This window comes from Cupressus sempervirens, chromosome 3, assembly GCF_028749045.1.
Source record: "Cupressus sempervirens isolate cs-2001-9-10 chromosome 3, ASM2874904v1, whole genome shotgun sequence".
Lineage (NCBI taxonomy): Eukaryota > Viridiplantae > Streptophyta > Pinopsida > Cupressales > Cupressaceae > Cupressus > Cupressus sempervirens.
The window spans coordinates 1018390850-1018413308 of record NC_143120.1 but is presented as its reverse complement, the minus strand read 5'-3'; the positions used below and the strand labels follow the sequence as shown (position 1 = coordinate 1018413308).

Sequence of the window (22459 nt, the reverse complement as noted above, 5' to 3'; positions counted from 1 at the left end):
ATACTAAACTTCAACATTTCTTTTCCATGCGCTTGGTCAATACTGTACTCCTTTCACCTTGTCACTCAGTTTAATTTGTATAGCTCAGCGAATACATAGACTTAATCGTTACATTACATGATTGTAAAACAATCAAACCATCCTGTAAAATAATCAAACAATTATTACATTGTCATCGTCCAACTCATTTAAGTGCTCATTGAATACCATACTTTCTTCAAATCTTCTTCATCAATCAAATGGTATGACACTCTACTGAATTAGCATAATGTCTAGCCAACTAAGACTTTGACATCAGTGAGAACATAGCAACTGATGTGACTCTTTCACATACATCCATAGCATTCTTAGTTATGTCATCAGTTGGGGCTATCAATGTCCCCCTTTGGCATTCATGGAAACACATAAACAAATGATGTTACATTACAAAACATTACACAAGATAATCAAATGTATGCATTGTCAACAAAACCAGCTTTTCAGCTCTAGGTTCTCTGCAACAAATTTCATCATCAGGTGTATTCAGTCTGATTCTACAACATTTATCCCAATTGTTAATGTTACTCCCCCATAGGATATGTTCTCTTTCTATTCAGTAGCATCTTCAATCTTCTGTATCTTCAATCATCTGACATGATCAACATTTTTCTATTCTCTCCTCTTTTGGTTATACTTTTCCACTTTGATTGTACTCTCCATCATATTCTCTTTATAGATTCTCTCACCCCTTGACAACAATGTTAAAGGTAAATATAAGTTCCAATCTGAAACTTATAAAACCTTGTAGTTATACCTTGTACCTTGCATGTAATGTTGTCATCAGTTTCATTATAGTTATTTTCACAACTTCAAAACTGCTCCTAAAGTGTGAACTCTTGTATCAACTCCACAAAAGATATTTTTGTTCATCCATGAATTGATGCAACATGCATCTTCACTAAATGAATTTAGGATAGGGGAAGGATCCCTAGTTTACCTCTTAGATACATAAAAGCATCCTTAGTCAACGGGTTAGTAAATATGTCTGCAATTTGATCCTCAGACTTAACATATTTATGCATAACTTGTTTATCTTGCGCTTGCTCTTTCAAGTACTGATACTTGATCGATATATGTTGTGTCTTTGCATGCATCACCGGATTCTTTGATACATTTATTGCACTAGTGTTATCACAATAAATAGTAATAGGCTCGATTATCTCTTGTTACATTCCTTCCAACAGTTGCTTAATCCAAACAATATTTGAACAATCGATTGCAACAACATACTCAGCTTCAACAGTAGATTGTGAGATGCAACTTTGTTTCTTGCTCAACCATGTTATCAATCTTTCTCTTAAAACGATAACTCCACTACTTGTGCTTTTCCTATCGTCAACATTACGAACCCAATCAACATCAGTATAGGCTTTAAGACTAAAGTCACCATCTTGTTTGTACCATATTCCAAAATCTTCAGTCCCTTTAAGATATTTGAATATCCTCTTGACAACAGTCATGTGTGTTTCCTTTGGATTAGATGAAAACCTTGCAACAATACCAACAACATGTGCAATATCTTGCTTAGTATGCACACCATATTGCAATTTACCAATCATTGATTTGTATTGGGCCTCATTTACATCGGCAGTAGTGTCTTCTTTTGACAATTTTACTCTAGTCACCATAGGTGTACCGACTGGTCTTGACTCATCCAGTCCAAATGTTTTCAAGATTTCCTTTACATACTTAGATTGAGTGACATATATTCCATTCTTTGTTTTATGAACTTGTAAACCAATGAAATTTTTTATCTCACTACACAGTAAAATCTCAAATTCTTTACTCATTTGATCAAAAAATGATGTACATAGTAAGTCATTTGCACCAAATATAATGTCATCTACAAAAATTTCACCAATCAACACCATGTTATCAAATTCACTCTTCAAATAGAGATTACTGTTTTCACTTGTTCTAGAAAATCCAGTTTTAATCAAATAAGAATGTAACCTTTCATACTATGCTCTCGGTGCTTGCTTCAGTCCATATTGTGCTTTGTTCAACTTGCAAGCCAGGTTCTTCTGATTAGGTTCGACAAATCCTTTTGGTTGTTCTATGTAGACTTCTTCTTCAAGTACTCCATTCAAAAATGCAGATTTGACATCCATTTAATATACTATGAACTTCTTGTAAGTAGCATAGGCCAACAATGTTCTTACTCCTTCCAATCTTGCCACAGGTGCAAAAGTCTCACCATAGTTAATTCCTTCTTGGGCATAACCTTTGCAAACTAGTTTTGCTTTGTTTCTCACCACTTCTCCATTTTTATTCAGCTTGTTTCTGAAAATCCATTTGTTCCTATCGCATTCTTGTCTGCAGGTCTTGGTACTAATGTCTATGTCTTGTTCTTTAATATCTAATTAATTTCTTCATTCATAGCATTTACCCAATCCTCATTATCTAGTGCAGCCTTAACAATTCTAGGTTCAAAATCAACAATCAAACATGTATTGTTCTTCAATTTATTTCTTGTCATAGCTCTTTGCTATAACTCGGGTAGTGTATCACGTACATCTCCACACACATATGCAAATCTATTGTAATCTTCAGGTTCCTTCTTGCTCTCCACATCATTCTTATCTGCGAATTCATTAATCCTTACATTTGCACTTTCAATCATTATGTTAGCAACTTTGTTCAAACATTTATATGCTATGCTCTTAGATGAGTGGCCAAGGAAAACACCTTCATTTCCTTTTGAATCAAGTTTACCATTCCTTGCATCCGTATGAATATAACACCTACTTCCAAATATCTTGAAATAACTCACATTAGGTGTATGACCATGCCGGAGTTCATAGGGTGTCTTGTTTGTTCCTTTTTTCAATTGAACTCGTTTGAGAGTATAGAGTGCAGTGCTTATGGACTCTCTCCAAAACATTTGTGCAATATCTTTTTCAATCAGCAATGTCGTTGCACAATCCACAATTGATCTATTTCCGCTCTTAACAATTCCATTTTGTTGTGGTGTCCTTGGTACAAATAACTGTCTTTGATACCATTCTCAATGCAAAAGTTAGTGAATTCAATAGACATAAACTCACTACCTCTATTAGATCTTAAACATTTCAATTGTTTACTAGTTTCTCTCTGAACTCTAGCCTTATATACCATTTGAACACATCAAAAGAATGTGATTTTACCTTCATGAACATAATAATCATCATCCTAGTGTAATTATCAACAAATAATATGAAGTATCTGTTACCATAGTAACTTTCCACTCTTATTGGTCCACACAGATCATTACGCACTAATTCCAAAATATCATTAGAAGTGTGTGACTTGCTTGAAAAATTTGACTTTGTCATCTTACTGAGTTGATGCTCTCTGCACATAGCATTCTTAGGTTTATGCAGATTCGATAAGCCTCTAACTCATTTCTTTCCACTAACCTTCACCATATTATCAAAGTTTACATGACACAACCTCTTATGCCACAACCATACATCCTCAACTTTAGCAAACAAATATTTCTCAATAGTAGGATCAAGATAAAATAGATTATCTCTTGTTTGCATTCCAATTCCAATCAAAATTTCTTCATCATTAAAGATATTGACTTTTCTGTTCTAAAATTTGAGCTTGTGACCTAAATTGTTCAAATGGGTAACACTCAAAACATTATATTTCAGTCCTTGTACCTAGTAAGCATCATCACATCTGATTTTATCATTCAACATTAATGGTCCTCTACCTTTCACTAGACATGGAGCATCATTACCTAACTTAACAGTTTCACCATCATCAATTTCTTCAAGTTTGCCAAACTTACTTATGTCACTAGTCGTTACATTGACTTCATCATTACATTATATGATTATATGGTTGTAAAACAATCAAACCATTATTACATTATCACTGTCCAACTCATTCAAGTGCCTATTGGATACCATACTTATCAACTCTGTCATCATCATACTTTCTTCAAAGCCTCTTCATCAATCAAATGATATGTTACTCTATTGAATTAGCACAATGTCTAATCAACTAGGGCTTTGACATCAATGACAACGTAACAATTGATATGACTCTTTCACGTACATTCATAGCATTCTTAGTGACATCATCAATTGTGGCTAACAGATGATAGAATTAATTGGTGAAACTTAGATTCATTACAAGTAATCACGTTTTGAGATTCATTATTTTGAAGTCGAAGCTGAAGTGGAAATGAGAATTTAAGTTGGAATCATAATTGGGAGTGAAGACATTAGAATTTTCAACTGGCTACGAAACATCATGTGAAGGAAGAGTGGGTTGAGATGGCTAGGCATCATCCCCGGCTGAAAGAAGCCTATGTGATCTTGTATACCAAGTTTGATATGAGGGATTGATAGAACCACTTTTCTGGAATGATGGTCTTTGTTGGGTGATATAGTTTGAGCACTCCTCCATAGATATAAAGAGGAAAGCATATGGGAGAAATCTTCAAGGCAGTGTAGATTTGTTGATAGAATAAGAGAGAGTTGAGCTAAAAAGACTAGGGAAAAGGGTTTAAGTGGAGAAAGAAGAACATAAGAAGGAAAGTTGAACTCTCTAGTTCAACCCACGCATTGTTTCATTTCCAATTATACTTAACAATTCCTTGATTTTCTGATTGTAAGCTCTTACATTTTCATGTTTCCTTGCCAATGTTGTAGATTTCTGCAACGGTTTCAATACATCTCCATCCAATTTAAATTATCTTCAAAAGCCTTCCATAACTTATCCCACATATTTTGATTGTCTAGATAAATTTTTAAGTACCAATCAGTTGCCCCACCTTTAAGGATGGTTGGAAGTGACCACAAATATGCTTTGTCATTATATCTTTGCTACTGAAAATTTCTCACAAGTCTCTCCTAATTATAGGCACTTATTTGTGTCCAAACATAACCTTGCAAAGTGATATGCTTTATGAAGGAATTGAAGGCAAACGGTAGTCCAAGAAAGGGCCTAAAGATTGTTGATGCCCAAATTGTAGAGCAGAGAGACACACCAAAAACTACCCAAAAAAATGATTATGTAATATTGGGTAGGTGATAGGCAAAGTTGCTGAATCGTGGGACTTTTCCGGGCATTTCTGGGTAAAATAATTACTGGAATCTGATTCTGAAACAAATCTAATCTGATTATGAAATGAATCTCCTGTGGGGACACATTGTATTTGTGTTCTTAAATGCTGAAATGTTTAGTCATTCTAGTTTAATATGTTAGATATTTAAAATTTATAAGACCTCGACTGCAGATTGCTGATTAGCAAAGTCTGAACTTATCTATCACGCGATTCTATTGATCTTTTAATACATAAACCTGAACTTAAGTTAGAATGACGTGTTTCAAAATTTGAACTTTTTAATGGTTTTGTTTAGCATATGTATAGGTATATGACATTCTAGACTTAATTCTATTTTTAATCTGTATACAGACAGGTGCACACACACAGATACATATATTTGTTTGAACATACCGAAAATGTACCCAACCCACTATGAAAATATCTGCCATACCAGTGTTTCTTACCCACGTACCTATACCCGTTGCCATTCCCGATTCGGCAACTTAGGTGATAGGCCATTTGACTAAAGAATGCCTAGTTAAGCAATATCTTACAAGTACCCTTTATGAAAGACGAGTGGCCTGCTCCGCCCAACATACCACCAAAGTAACAAAGAAACAAGAGCATATTTCTTTGGAACTATTGGATCAAGGAGGTAATAATCCTAAATTCAATAGTAGTGAAGGTAGGATTTGAATGTAATATGACTCTAGAGGTATGCCTATCATACTATGTCGAGAGTGCAATGAATGGGTTCGCTTTGTAAGGGATTGTCCAATAATTAAGACTAATGTGGGACCATTGTGTAGAGGATGGGAACCCAATGACCATGATGATGTTGGATGCTCAAAGTATAAGGTGTGGCATCAATTTTATCAATGCAAATAACAAAGAGTTTGTTGTTAGTTGAGAAAAAGAAAATAAGGCTATATACTTGAACCCATGGACAGAAAACAGAGACACTGTGAAACAAGAATTTAGGTGGAGCATGCTATGGATAAAGAACATTGCAAAGCAAATATAAATGTGAGTACAATAATAAATATTGGAGGAATATTGTTTCTTTGTCTTATGTTTCATTTTCTTTTTAGCATGTTGCAGCACTTTTATATGTATTTGTTTAAAGTTCCATGTTTTTGGATCAAGATAGTTTATTTGCAAATATTGAAATGCATGTAATCTAGAAGAACTATGTATCACATCTCTTGGGACTTTGTTGTTTTCAGAGGCCTATTGGTTGCAAATGGCAATTGTTTGATGCTTTCTTTGCAAATTTTAAAACATTTTTTGCAGCAATTAGTGCAAGAGGAAAGAGACAAGCTCCAGTCTACAATAGAAAATGTATCATTGCCTCTTAGTATTAGTCACAGGTATGGTTTTGGAGTTTCTTTTATGTTTCTTCTTTGAAAATAAGAATTCTGTAAATGCTATAGAAATATTAAAAAATGAAGAATTTTGAATCTTGTATGCAATACTATTTGAGTGTTTGTTCTTAATTAGTCCTTTATTCAATGAATGTGTTCGTTTGTCGATTGCTTTGCCATTCTTAGCTTCTGTTTTGTTTGAAATCTAAGCAAAATCTGTGTATGACTTCTTCTTAAATAAGGTAGATTTTGTTTAAATCACTCCACTAAGAACCTATCACTACATCTATTAGAAAATATGTCTAATTAGAAGGTTATTGCAAGTATGTTCTTCTTTAAATTTTTTTTTTTTTTGACTCTTTTGCTGATGTGTTGTTGGTTGAGCAAACTGTAGTGCTTTTTGGTGAACTTGCATATGTGAGCAATTTAATAAGAAACATTATATTAACAGAATTTTTTAGGGAATCACATTCTTTTCTATGCACTTTCCTCTAAGACAAATTTAAAGACACAAACTAATTATTTTCATGCTACTTTTCTCAAATACTTAAGCTGATATCAAACAAAAGAGTTCAAAAGGTGTTTTGAGCTAAAGTATATTTGATCTTTAATACATAAATATTTATAGGTGTTTTTGATCTTTCATATGATGTTAGAACATATTTTTAACTCCCCACACTTCTTTTCATAAACATATTTTTTACTCCCCACACTTCTTTTCACATACTCTTACTCTACACTTTTCTCCACACAATTATCATTCTGTTTTACATCTTATTTTTGAATGGAGAGATGCATCTCTCTTGAAGGATGATGTCCTTCGAAATGGACATAGCTTTGCTTTCCTAAATTGCACCCTGTGTAGCAAATACTATTTTATGCTGTTGGTTTTCTAAGTAAATTGGTTCCTTTTACCTTTCGTTGTACTAATCACTGCCTTTAATTGTTCATTGTTTAAAGACTCTTTATTGCCTAAGTCAAAGTGCTTAGTAGTCACTGCATTTAAGGAATGTATATTAATCTATGTTTGCTCTTTAATTTACATCACTGTTAAACTACTTATAATTGCTTCTAATAAATACAGTGCTAGGTAAGTATTATAAAGTCTGCATGCCTTATAAATTTGCCAATCTTTGTAAAATGAATCACTTGTTTATTTACTCGAAGAGTTGACCAGCATACTGCTATTACATTCTCTTCTATGTACTCCCTTACGAACAATTTAATGACTTCCAAAAGATTAGCTCGAACTGCAACGTCATGCTTCTTATCATTACTGCAATTGTTTCTTCTGCTTTATCCTTATACGAGGACTTTGCTTTTTCTATCTTTGACTTTCTCCACATGTGCAAACAATAACCATATTTTACTACCAAGTAGCCCCAACAAAAATTGCATCATCCACCAAGCAGTGATGATTGACTCCATAGAAGATCCTCTCCTGAATTATTAATTGTTTTCTATATTTGGCTCAGTACACAGTGCCTTTTATAGTTCATTATATTAGTCAGCCAGACTAAACATATTAATCAAGTGCCTTTGTTGTTTGTGAAGTCGTCATTCTCTATAAATAACTTGCCTGTGTAATTAAACTAATTTGCTACTGTATATAGTCTCAGTAACATGTGAAATTAGTCCTTTAATCACATTCAATTGTAGCTTTTGTCTAAAACCAATAGGCACCTTCGTATTACAAGTCACTAGATTGCGGTGTTAGTAAAATTACTGCATGTTGATGTTGGTAACATATTCAGACTTGTACTTGCTTATTGTGATGAGGTCTGCCATCATAACTTAATCACTATTCAGTGACCATTATCACTGCACCTCTTTATGTGTAATCAGTGTATATCAATGACAACTTTTAAATAATCTCACATACATTCTCCTTTGACATAACGATAATCTTGTCCATCTTGTCTATCCATCTTCTGATATAATGACAATTTGTCCATCAATATGATTGATTCATAAAGGACAATGAATATCTATTATCTTGTTGACATGATTGACAAACTATGTGGAGCTAGCTAAAAATGTTTTCTTTAGTGTTGAATGTGGGGTGGAATTGGATTGCTCTATTCTAGTAAACAACTTGTTGGTTCCCAAAACTGCAAATTGGAATCCTACGAGTCTTGCCAACTTGATGCTGGGATATCCAACCGGTTATGGCCAACTTAATGGGAATGATCGATGTGATCCAAATCCTCTGCACTTTTGGCTTTGCAAGGCCAAGGCAGGTGCACCTAATCTTGAACAAAACACTTAAGCCTAGAATGCTTATAGCAAAATTATTAGAATATGAATGTAATGAAAGCTTCGAAAATGACAAGAATTATAGAAAGCTTTTAACTTGCAAATTATGAAACGAGAATAATAAATGAATATATGAATGTTTTTTTAAAATAAGAATAAGTATAGATTAATGCAACAAATGAATATATTAATTCTTCAAAGGAAAGATATGAAACAATTTCTAACATATGGATTATGAGTCAAGAGTAACATAAAGACCAGTGCCGAAGGGTGATAGAGTCAGTATTATAAGTTTAAAATATACAATTTTATAAAATTCTACGCACATCAATTATAAACAATTTAGTAATCAAGATGCGACAGATCAAATATATGGACGCAATTTTAAAATAGTCTAGAATGTATTTCAACTACCGTGGTTGGGAGACAAACCAGACACAGATTTAGAAACAATAAAATATTTCTCAATATCTATGATGTTCGATTTTAAAATGCTATAATTGATCCTGTCCACTTATCTATCATATAAATTATTTATAAAATTAAAAATAATTATTACAAAGGACAAAACTATATAATATTTTAACTCTAAAGCTTTATGCAAATAAAATAAAATAAATATTTTTTACTAATTATGACGGAAATAAAATTGCACTAGAGACACTCCTTATAGATGATCCATCCAATGCAATTTGACTCCAGAATCACATATAAATATATTTACTCAATGATCCAACATCCACCAACTTAGTTCAAAAATTCATTTCTTCGCCAAGGAATATAATATATCAAATGCGCATGTATATTGAGTATGTAAAATTTGTAAAATTTGTATATGAATATTCGTTGTCTCTTGCTTTGATTTTACATATCATATTTATAAAGGATGAAGGGGCATTACTAACCATCACACCCTTTTGTAACAAATAACCGATCATATAATTTTAATATAATTTTGATTTAATAATGATCGGTTTTTCATGTTTTCGACTCATTATATGATGGCCAATTCAAATTTAATAATTGTTAGAAGAAACTGAAACGGTCAAGCTCCATATCCACATAGGCTTCATTGCACACTGTAGCTTCTTCCGGATGATGACAAGCTTTCCAAGTGTATACTTCTCGACATTTGAGTGTAGGAATACATAGACTAGGTGACTTTTGGAGGCATGTAAGTGTCAAACCTGCAACGAATGTATAATATTAGATAAAATTTTATGAAATATAAATTCGATATTACAGGTGAATATCCATCATCGCCTTTAAGATTGAAGAATAAAAAATGGCAAGGGAACTGTTGAATTCATTTGATGACACTTCGAGTTGGGCCTTAATGATATGGATTGTCTTTGAGCAATTCTACACATGCCTCTGTCGTGCATCTCATATGCCAATGATAAGGAATGACTCAAAAGTCACATATATCCTCTTGAGAAATATCTCCGGCACTTGAAATTGATAGTGAACATGCGTATCATATGTAAGGACTTTCGTTGCCCAACACTAGCTTAGGCTCAATCCCCGATACCTCTAGTTTCTGATGAGCACAAACTTAATCTTTTTATGGACATTATTTTGCTTCGATAAGTAAATCCAAAACTCACGATGATCATCTTATTACCGGCACTTGATATCTAGAAGTCTCTTTCTTCTTTGTGAATCAAGGCGTATGAATGTCTTTATTGCTCCTTCACAATCACCCATGTGATGCCATATAACCTCCATCGTATATATTTGTTTGAATTTTCAATTGGATCAATTACTTGTATGGACTCTGAAGGACTCCTTCACCATATGCTTCTATCGTGGAGTTCCTTCTGGAAGGAGAGCTCAGTTCATGCCTGCCACAGGCTCCATAGGAAATAGAATAACCTTAAAAAATTCCTCAACTTTATCCATCTCATGACTAATAAAATTATAGCCAAGGGAAGCAACACTCTGTCTTTCATGTAATTTTCCTTGCTGGCGAGTAATGACTCATGTTCGGTGCTATTTGAACATGATATTCTTCATTTACTGTCAAGGACATATATGTGTGTGTGTGTGTGTGTGCATGCGTGTGTGGCCCATTTTAATACCCAATTAATTCATACGTCTCAAATCTATTCTTTAACTTGTTTTGTAATGCTTTTTACTCCCAACAACACTCATACCAAGATTTTCTGTATATGTTTTTGTTTTTGTTCATGTCTTGACAATCTCTGTGATAATAGACTTGGAAGTGACAATCCTTTATACAGTCCTATGGTCTCAGGACCCAATCCCCATAATGCAACCGTTTAGAGGGAATGGAAATTCTCCTAACTGTATAGCAGAGATAAGTAGCAACATTCAGCCTGTCCGAGAAAACTGGACTAGCATATGAAATTCATCTTCAAACCCCTTTATTTCAGATTCCAGCTTGAAAAGGCATAGGTTTACTGGCTTCCACAGACAGACCCCAAAATCATGTGAAATAAATCATCTTGTTGGGTTTCTTTTTTACTGCACCTCACAAGCATACATATCTGTGGCTTAAGCTTCCATGAGGGCTGTTGCCCTACTGTTATCTTTTAACCTATCAGCCCATTCTGTATACATCACATGTCCAAACTGTTTGATCGTTACTGGAGTCTATGACACGATAATATCATAATTGCTTATTCATTTGTATTCCATATTTTGGTTTGGTAATACTTGTTCTATAACCACAATATCTTCGTCACTGGTTGACCACTTACTAACTTTGTATGTCTTTGTATTGTAACATTGCTATCAATTTCAGGGGATAATATTTGCCATCAACTCTTGTTGATGCGAGTTTTTGTATCACTTACATAACATATTAGTAATTGAATATCTGATACGGAGTATCAAACATACAATGCCTCTCTTGAAAAGTTAATGCTCATGGGATATGAGAATAAATCCAATGTTCCTTACACTTGTGGATACTCGCTCAGTTTTATTGATGTGATTTGCTGGTAATCACCTAGGCCTTACGTTATTCATTCTAGGATGACTTGGGTTTTTGGTGAGATGGTGATGATTTTGTAGGAGCGCCAGGCGATGTTGATGTTGATAGTGATGGTGGAGGATGTAGTGTCAGATAATGTTGATAGTGTGAGGAGGAGGCAATAATGGTTCTAATGACTTCTACCTTCCTAACTTTCTTAGAGTGAAATTTGACTACCCAACTACTCGCTATTATACTCCTACTCCTTCAACTACTCACTATTCTACTCCTACTCCTATGAATGGAAAGTTTAGCAAATGGACGGGATCGAATCTAATGAAAGCTAACCAGCAGCCCCACCTTCATAGATGCAATGATTTAAAGGAAAAATAAACTAGTTTGCCACACAAGGCTTCCCAACAAGCCACTAGGATACTAGTGGTCTAGTATTGATCCCTATCAAACATTCACTAACATCACCATACAATTAGCCATCTACTTCTACTCTAACAACATGAAGTGAAATCCTACTTTAATTTGAGAGATGAGAAGAACCATGCAATACACCAAAATGATCATGTATATCCACCATGCAAGTCACAACAATGAATAGAGAACAATTTTGATAGTATTTTGGCAACAATCCTTTAACATAACTCCCTCACAAATGTTACTCTAACTATTTGGAAGTAGAAACCATGCAATAATACCAAAGGCTCTTAATCACCATGCAAGTCACAACAATGAGAAAGAAAGTGATTTTGGCATTTATCTTATGCAACAATTTTCTCTGACCCTCACAAATGAGATCAAATGACCTTTTATAGATGCCAAAATTACAACTGATGGTAGAGATCAAAAGCAAAAACGATGATCCAGATTGAATCCTAGGAACCCTAATTAGGGTTGCCACCCCATTGGCCAATGAGAAGACACCACCTCATCAATGGACCAATGAAAAAAGTATAAAAGTGGCAACCAATGAGAAGGCACCAAAATGATGGCCAATCTAAAATAGACACTTATCCTATTCTAGAAGAAAGAGAAATTGTGTAATGTCCCCTTTTTAGCATTCATAGCATGATGTTGTCGTTAGCCTATTTCCCCACGGTCCCGTAGGCTAACCAGGACATTAAAGGGACTTAGAGGCCATTTGGCCGGGATAGTTTCAGTTGCAGGTCTTTTTGAGGGGTTTTGAGGCAACTTTGGCCATACTTACTATTTATAGTAAGTCATTTTGGATATGGTCGAACATCTAGGGGTAGCGGTATGTCGATGGTAATTGTTTAAAATTGGCAAGAAGACTTGTTTATCATTGATAAGATTTGTTATGCATTGATAAAGCTATTTTATAAAGTTAAATTTAAATATTTAACTTTATTAATGCATAGACTATAGTTTGTGGGAAATATTTAAATTAAAAGAGTCCCCTTTATTTTATAACACTTTGGAGACATAAGTTACATAAAGGGAGTTATGTTTTATCCCACATTGAGAAAACAAAGGATGGAGCTCTTGTGAGAACACTATAAAAGAAATGGAAGAGCTTCTTTTATGCATGCTTGGAAATATCAAAGAAATTGGAAAATTTTCTGGAGATTATGTCTCAATAGTTTGGAGGACGAAATCCCTTCAAGCTGGAAATCTTGACGCCATTGAAAGATATGGTCTTGAGATTCAACACAGTAGCAATCCGAAAAAGTGGAACTGAAAAAGTGGGTACGAAAAAGCAGTCCGAAAAAAGCGGAACTGAAAAAGCAAGCTGAAAAAGCGGGTACGAAAAAGCAGTCCGAAAAAGCAGAACCGAAAAAAGCAGGCCGAAAAAGCAATTCGAAAAAAGCAAAGCAGAAGGGGCAGCATAGAAGGAAATTATTACAGCCATCTACAACCAGGTTCTTTTGTTAGTATTGTTTTTTAGGGTGTTATAAGCTTTCAGCTGTAAGTGTGCATTATACCAGCATTATCATTTTGTAATCCATGTAAATGCCAAAGTCTTGGCCATATTTCATGAGCATTGTAATTTTCATTGCAATTAAGAAGATAATAGTTGCTAGTGTCATTTAAGCAATTTAATATCATTATTTATCAGCTAGTTAGTTTGCATACCAACTGTTTGTAAAAATGCTAGTTGGCTGTAGGTGTTCATTTCTCATGCTTAGATCATATATATGCACTGAATATTGTCAAAATTAGTAGCACACTCATGTTAGGTCATTGTGTAGTCCATTGTAGTCTTCTAGCACAAGATTCTCATTGATCAAAATTGAAGAAAAAGTCATTTGAAGCTAGCTGAAATACTATATCAGTCATACGTCCCTTGCATGTGAATTGTTTGATGAAATGCCTTGAGCTTTCATTAGCAGTTTTTGAGGGCAGATTTGAGGAGGGTCATTACAGTGGTATCAGAGCTTGCTTGCAAAGTGTTTGACGAAATGCCAAACAACTGAAGTATAAATATTTTTGGTGTTTGAAGAAGTTATAACCTATTGGGGTTATTACAAATGGCTACTTGGGCTTACATTAAATGCTCTTCTAATACGACTCTTCCCTTTTCTTTTGTTCTTTTAGCTAAGGCGATGAAGCTAGTTAGCCTTTCATTGACTTCCTCTATAGGAGGACAAGGTGTGTGCTTCATCTTGAGTTTAGCTGATTTCACCATGCTGCTTGCTGCTTGTAGTGTCTTCTCATGATCTTTCTCATATTCCTTTGCGAATCCAATGAAAGCATTTAGGGAGGAAAGGGTGTTCAAATGTTTCTTCTTGATGGCAACCTTTCCTAGCTCATCCAATGTCGATCCAAGTCTTGGCTCATTGATATCTCCTTCTTTGATGTCTTCAAAATCAAGCGCCATCCCGACATCACTCATCATGGTTGAAATGGAAGTGTCGACACTTGGACTGTGCTATGCAACCGCCTTTTGTATCTCTTCTTTGCCAAGGGGGATTGTCCTTCTTTTAGTTTGTCTTTGACCCGTATCATGTCCACTGTATCGAGATTAGTGTCGGTTATTTGCTTCATTTTCGAGAAGAAAGGTGTTTTGGGCATTATATCCTCTTTGTCTTTCTTAGTGTTTGCCCCCGTAGGATTCTTGCTTGTACTAACACCCTCCATCTTGTCGCCCTATTACAGGATGGTAAAGTGGTGGACAATTAGACAAGCAAAACCAAGGGAGGCAATCCTTAGACTAAAACGAAAGAAGGAAGTTAGCTTAAGGACCCTTTGAACTCTAAATGATTAAAAGTCACTTCTACCAAAAGTCGGATCTTGACTGTTTTGAAATTTAGGATCAGACCTTGAGAATTTCAAACCCTCTTGCAAATCAGAAATTTAAACACTTGAAACTATCCACCATTTGTCCACAAAAATTTAGACCTTTGATCTCAATAATTTCTCAAATAAAATCGCCCAATTTAGGGCAGAAATCGCAGCTCCTTTAACAAAAATCAGAATTTGTAAAAAAAATCGCCTAACACCATGAAAATCTGCCTTCCAACAAAATTGCCCAAAAGAAAGAGCCAATCTGCCCAAAAAAAATCACTTATGAAGGAGAAATCTGCACTTGCAAGAAAATTCACCCAACAATGGGGACCTGCTCTAAGGAAAATTCGCCCAAAACAAGAGAAGACTGCTCTTAGTAGAATTGCCAATACCTTGAGGAGGAAAAGTGAGAGGTGAGGAGGAAATGAGAGAGAGGCCTCCTCTTATACCCAACTTCCCTACTCCCTCGAAGCTGGCCAACTTGGACCCTGGGAGCAAGAAAAACAATAATTAATACAAAATTATGGCCCACAATTAAATACTTAGCTAAAAATTAACTTTGCCAAAATGAAAATTGCTTTTTTAAAATTGCTAGTTGGATCCAAATTGCCAAAAGAAATTGAATAGTGCCTTGGAGATGTTAAATACTTCCATTTAATGAGGATTTAGTAATTAATATGTCATTAAAATTGGACTTTGGCTAACCAAAAGCCATTTTTTCAATATTAAATTACCAATTTCACTAAATGGAAAAAAATTTTGAAGGCAATTTTAATCTATTAAAGCCAATTTTGTGCAATTTTTTGTCCAAATCGATTTTGCTATGCCATTTAACTTTTTTTAACAAGAATAAAACCACTTCTAGAGTCTAAAATTGATTTTGCAATTTGGCTTCATCTCCACAAAATTAATTTTTCCGTCAAAGAAAAATTTAAGATTTTCCAAAACTTAAATCTAACAAAATTTCCTTTTTGAAAATTATTCAAATTTACACAATTATATCCAAGTTTTCTAAAGGAAATGTCTAAGTACAGATTTACAATTTTATCCTGCCAAGCATTGCCTCTTGAATTTTGTCTGACTGAAGGATGAAATTGGTTGCTCTGGAAAATCAAGTGAAACCGGGTGAAAATAAGCTAAGCCTCTCCCACTGGGCTTAAAGGTGTCTAAGACTTGAAGTTTTCAAAAATCAAATCATAAAATTTGGACAACTTCAAAAATTTGCTAAGGCAACTAAGAAAAGGGGGTCCCCAAAGTTTTGGGGCGATGGTGTGAGAACCTCACAACAACTCTGCAATATATAAGATAAGATAAGATAATTTAATTAATGTCTAACAACAGACCACAAAGAGGGTTTAAGGGATTGAAAAGATACAACACGAACACAACCAACAGTGGGAACACCAAGTGGTGCTGACTCTAGTTACTTGCTTAGCCCTATCCATGTCTTGATATATAGTCCATTATAGAATCTTTTCCATCAACAAGATAAAAAGTCTTGACAAAAAGCTCAATGACTTGCTAAATAATAAAATAAATAAGTAGTAATTTTTGAGAATAGAATATAAACAAATAGAAGTATTTAAACTAATAGAATTTGCAAAATAGGAACTTGATAGGAGCTTACCTCAATAATCTTTTTGTTGGAAGCCAAAATTTTTGCTCATCAAAGACCCAATTCATGACATCAATTTTAAAATTGGCCTTCTGATATGAAGATTGTGACCATGCTTCACTAATAAAAATATGTTCTGAGGAGTTCTTTAATTGAAGTAGAGAGTGCACCATGATGAAATTGGTTGAAAAAGTAGGTTAAATGACAAGTCAACTCATTTTTTTGGTATGTTTTTGTTGATGTTTGTGGCCACCCTAACACGTAGGATGAAACACTGAATATAAAACCCTCTTTTGAACAAAGACACCACATATGCTAAGATTATAAGAAAGAGCATAGTGGCGACTCCAAGGTTCCTATGTTTGTTGGACACAACCCAGTTTATGACATGGTTTCCTAGAAACCGCGTGGAGACTTACACTATTCCTTCAATGGGATATCAACTTTTTCATGTGAATGGTTGGCGACTTTTCAATTATGTATAACAAAACAAAGTGCAAAAAGATAAAGGGCTTAGGAACTTAATCTACCTCCAATAATGCAAGATAATATTGGTGGTAAGGTGAGTAAATAAGTTCTTGCTATGCCGAATCAACTATGCAAAGAAGGGTGCAACTTTCTAAAGATGCATGCATGATTTTCATATTGTCAATCATTTAAATACCCAATGAAAGCACAATCCAAATGAACGTTTCCAATTGAAGTTATGTAATGTCCCCATTTTAGCTCACCTTGGGTTGTAGTCTGGGTTAGCCTATCGATGACTTTCATAGACTGATCAGTGGGCTAGAAGGTCTCAATGGTCGAGCCAAAGATTATATTTTAATGCCAATTGGGTCATCGGTAGAGCCCTCAGTTTAGGACATACTAGTTATTGTCAGTTATGAGCCAGTTTCTATGTTGGGTATGTCACCCAGGCATCCAATTCTTACGGGAAGCACTCAGATTTCATATGGAACATTAATGAGATCATAAGCTATTAATTAGTGTTAAATTCTGGGTCAGACTAATAGCAATTTTTAGATTGTATATAATTAACACAAGTATTACCTCTGCAGTGGTATCAAACTTAATGTATTTAATCTTTGTTATTTGTAAGAAACTGTGTTGTCAATAAACAAGACAGAAGCGATGAGATTAGTCAATATCACAAGGTGCGAATAGTATTATCAAAAGGGTTTTGTTATCAAACTTTAATGGCTGCACCTATTATATGACTGTGTATTTAAGAGGTCTTCAGTCTGATTTTACAATACTTCAGTCAACACACACATTTGGATATTGATCAATACAGCAGCAGATATAGACTGCAACATATTGATCAATATCCAAATGTGTGTGTTGACTGATGCATTGTAAATCAGACTGAACATCTCTTAAATACCTGTTCATATAACAGGTGCAGCCGTTAAAATTTGATAACACCCTTTTGAAAATACTAATTGTACCTTGTAATATTGACTAGTCTCATCGCTGTTGTCTTGTTTATTGACACCAATTAATCTGGTTACTAATCTTATATTACCGATCATTGAGTGAATCTCCCTATAATGGCATCTTGTCTGAAAAATCTGGGGTCGATGACTCTCGGAGATATAACAATGCTCCGAGTGACATCGTTTCTTTAATTTATGTTGACATTGTTCCTTTTGGCTTCTAGATGATAGATATGCAGAGTATGATACGAAACTCATAATTGCTGGTTATTAAATACTTCATCGATGGAGAAGGATGTTGATTAGTCATGAAAATAATTAATTAATGTTTCAACTGATGCGGTCACTTGAGACACTATAGCGATTCTGGATTCATTTGCCTTCCAAATCTAACTTCAACAATTTGGTTCATAATCTTTAACTAAACTCTACTTAATTAATAAGTTTAAGGTTTATCAGTAAACAGCGGGATCCAAAACAAGAGATCCAAATGTCATTAGAATACATAGCAAATTGGGGGGATAAGCCTCTTCGGGGATAATAGTGTCAATTCATCTTTCTACTGGTCATGTAACAGTTACCTTGTCAGTTCCTCTTCCACATTTGGCAAGTAGTATCATCTTATATAAGATACTACTATTAATTTGGTAAGCATAGGATAGGTTTTAGACAGGTCCGAACATGGAAACAATAATAAAACTAAGAAGGCCTGATTCTGAAATTATTTTTGATGGGCCTATCACAGGTCTTAGAATCAAAGATATACTTCTATCCTCACATTTTCTAGTTATCAGAGCAGTCTATAGAATTCTCGGTAAAGAATTCATTTACAATGTTGATAGATATCGAGTTCCCACACATATGGTGGAGTTTGAAAAGTTCAACATTGACTTATTATGAAGAAGATTATTCAAGAATATATATCTTGGAGACTTGGAAAAGGTTTTGATAAATATAATTGAAGAACTTCTAATTCCTAGACCATGCAACTATGACATAAACCTCAATGGTTGGAGTAATGTGTCTCTTTTCCCCATTGTGTTCACCTCAGATCGTAAAAGGTTCAGAAAATGGAAACCTATCGTTAGAAGAAATGTAGATTTTTTAATGAACTTCCTCCATGTAAGATTCCCACCATCCTTTGCCTGGATTGATCGCTTTATGAATGAATAACAGGTTGGTATCTCGGAAGATGTGGACAACATTATTCTTGAATTCAAAAAGCCAAATGACCTGTTCGATGAGTTATCAGGTTCTGATGTAACTCCTTAGAGTGTGTTCCAAGATTTTCTTTGATGATAATGTTGAAGATATTGGTATTGTTTGGTAAAACCTATTTGGGTATCTAAAATCTGAATATATGTATTTTTTCGTATTTCATTGCAACTCTTTTAATAAATGTATTAATCTTGGAAAATATGTCTAATTTATCTCGGATATTGGAATATTTTTATAAGTAATGAATGCACTAACCCTCTTCCAAGAAGCTAGTTGTGTTTGAAAAAAAGAAATTACAGGTTATGCAAATTATTCAAGGACAGAATTGCATGAAGCGTCTTCATCTAAATCATATCAGAGGCATTTATCTCCGTTGACCCTCTGGTGATTTATTAAAACGGAGAAATACTTGTAATCAAGGACTATGGCCTTTTACCAAAAAAAAAAAAAAACTCTACTTAATTAATGATTAAATTAAAGCAAATGGCAAAATATTAAAAAGTGCTTTTAGTGTTGGGACACCTAAGCCAATTGGGGATTAGAATAACTTAAAAAAATTAATTAAGTATACTTAATAATAAATTGGAAGCTTTCCAAATAATGTCTCAGCATTTCAAATTATACTTGAATATTATAATTCAAACTATTATAAACCTTGCAAACTACAGTGAATATTCATTTTGTGGATTAATATGAAGCTTGCAGTTGAAGGTTTGAGAATGGTGTTACATGATTGATTTTGGCAAGAAGGTATTCTTAAAACCGAGATGGAGCTCGAACAGGAAGGATCTTGCATGCGTTTTCTGGAAATTCTCTGAGCTTAATCGCACTTTGAACTGGTGTTTCTCTAACCAGCAAATTGTGTTTCTTCTAGCCATAAATCAGAGTCCGTATCAGCTTGTTTATTGATCTTACTTCAATACGTAATCAGTTGCAAACTCTGATACAATACTGATTAACAGTACACTTTTTCACTGTTCAAGTCAGAAGTTCATCATTTGCAACATGTCATTGTTATATGATTTATGATCTTCTTGTTCATGTTTGAAGTCTGTCTGCTCTGTTATTCATCTAATCATTGATCTTATATTATTATTACAAACATATTGCAAATCTGAAACTGAAAACAATACATTTCTTTATAAACTTAATCACTGTTTGTGTTTTGAACAACCATTGTCCTGACTCATAATTTCAGATTTTCGATGATATTAAGTTATATTAAAAAAAAGTGACATACCCAATTACCCCTGTCCCCTATTTTGAAAAATAGCAAGCACCCCTGTCCCCATGCACCTTGGAACTTAATAATAGCATTGCATTTCATAGTTAGTTTCCAACTTTCCATTGAAATTGCTGACATTTAAATTGCAGTGAATGATTTTTAGTGTGCTAAGTAGGAAGTACATTTTCTGTTTTATGCATTGTAAATATTTCCAAAACATTCCAAACAACATATATACCAGAAAACTCCAAAAAATTGCAAAATACAATAATTCTTCAAAAATAAAAATAAAAATTCAAAGATAAGTCAATAGAAAAGTGTGAGTCTAGCTGAGTTCTTACAATGGTCTGAGAGCAGTTTCCGTCGATCCTGTAGGATTGGGCTCATTCATGAAGCGGTAAGATTTGTTCCCTACAGGTTTTACTCGCGCAAGAGAGCAAAGCTAGCTGGGGGTAAGTTTCAGAGACCATGAATAGCAGAGATGGATGATAGAAGGTGTGGATGTCCACCTAGACATACTGCACAAGATGATGAAGGGAGGCCAGGGAATTGTTAAGGAATACAGTTGCAGGTCAGCAACAGTTGGTAGCTAGTCAGCAGAAGGTAGACATAGTGTTGCAGAATCTTTCTCGTACTCTTCAGCAGTTGACAGTGACCAGGGGTCGCAATAGGGACAAAGATTCACATAGTATCTCAACTAGATCTCACAGGTCATGAGTGGAGCATACAAGTTTTGATAAGCCATCACACCCTACCTTTCTGAGGCCTGATTTAGATGAGGGGTGTGGGGAGGAGGAGGTTGCTTCCCTTATGGATTACAGTCTCTCCTTAAATGTCGAGTGGGATGCTTTATAACCTGATGTTAAGCGACATCTCCACTTTGATAAATTTAAGAGTCACAAGAGAGCACACTAGAGCAAGGTCTGATGGTAGACAAAATGCTACGAACAATGATCTCAGACATGTAACCAGCAAGCACACTCTTCCCATGTTTGATGGTAGTGGAAAGATACTGCTCGAGTTTGGATCACTAAGGTGGATAAATCTAACACTTAGGCCTTTGAGTGAGGTGCATGCTATAACATTCACAACTTTGCATTTAGACAGGGCAGCCCATGAGTGGAGGCATCATGGGATTACCCTTAAGCATAATTTGATCACTTCATATAAGGAGTTTGCTGATTGGTTGATAGATCACTTTGATCAGAAGGATCCAAAAACTTATTTTCAGGACCTCGCTTAGCTCAGACTGACAGGTAGTTTCGTGTCTTTCATTAGTGAGTTTCTGAGACTCTTTGTCACAGTTTCTAATGTGACAAAGAAACACTTAGTCATGCTATCTATAGTGGGGATGCAGGAGCCATTTAGAGCCATTTAGAGGGTGGTTCAAGGCATTTGATCAACCTTTTTGCAGGTGGCCATCAAGAAGGCCAAGAGCATGGAGCTCTAAGCTCCCAAGAGGCAAATGTAGCCTAAACCTACCACCTTACTTGTAGATGAGGTATAACCACTAGTTGTTGATGAGAAATGGAAATCAACTCTGACACATGATAAGGCAACTTTTGAGAATTCGGGGACAACTTTTCCTCCTTATGATAGAGATCACGCTTGTCCTTTGAGGCCTAGTGGCTAATTGATCTATGGGTGTACTATGATGAGGTCGAGGCTGAAACTTCACATCAGCTAGCTGAATCAAATGTTGATCGGGCTCAAAGCTAACTATAAAATTTGGTCCTGATGCCAACCTATTACCTATATTGTTATCTACTTCTGTACCACTTCCCTCAGCTTTTAAAATGGGAGGATTGTTGGATGGACACCATGCATCGCCATGTTAGACAGTGAGGCCACACATAATTTCATACAAGAGGTATTTGTTAGCTAGTGTGGTCTTAAGGCAGAGGAGTTTGCTAGGTTTCGAGTCGAGGGGTAGACAGCTACACCCTTGTACTAGACATATATATCATCGATATTATTTCTTGGTGACTACGAAATGCAAACCAATTTTCACGTGATAAACTTGGGGGGGATTGATCTTGTGCTAGGGATGTAGCTGTTACAAGATA

At 34.8% G+C, this 22459-nt stretch overlaps 1 protein-coding gene across 9 annotated transcripts in view; it reads left to right on the top strand.

Annotated features, from left to right (window-relative positions):
• The window catches only part of LOC149570238 (ran-binding protein M homolog), a 249221-nt gene that overhangs the window by 77771 nt on the left and 148991 nt on the right, over positions 1-22459 (top strand). For all 9 annotated transcript variants that reach the window (XM_089822867.1, XM_089822874.1, XM_089822871.1 and 6 more), the window contains exon 6: positions 6377-6453. In XM_089822867.1, coding sequence (XP_089678993.1) covers positions 6377-6453 — 77 coding nt within the window. The remainder of the gene's footprint in view (positions 1-6376; positions 6454-22459) is intronic.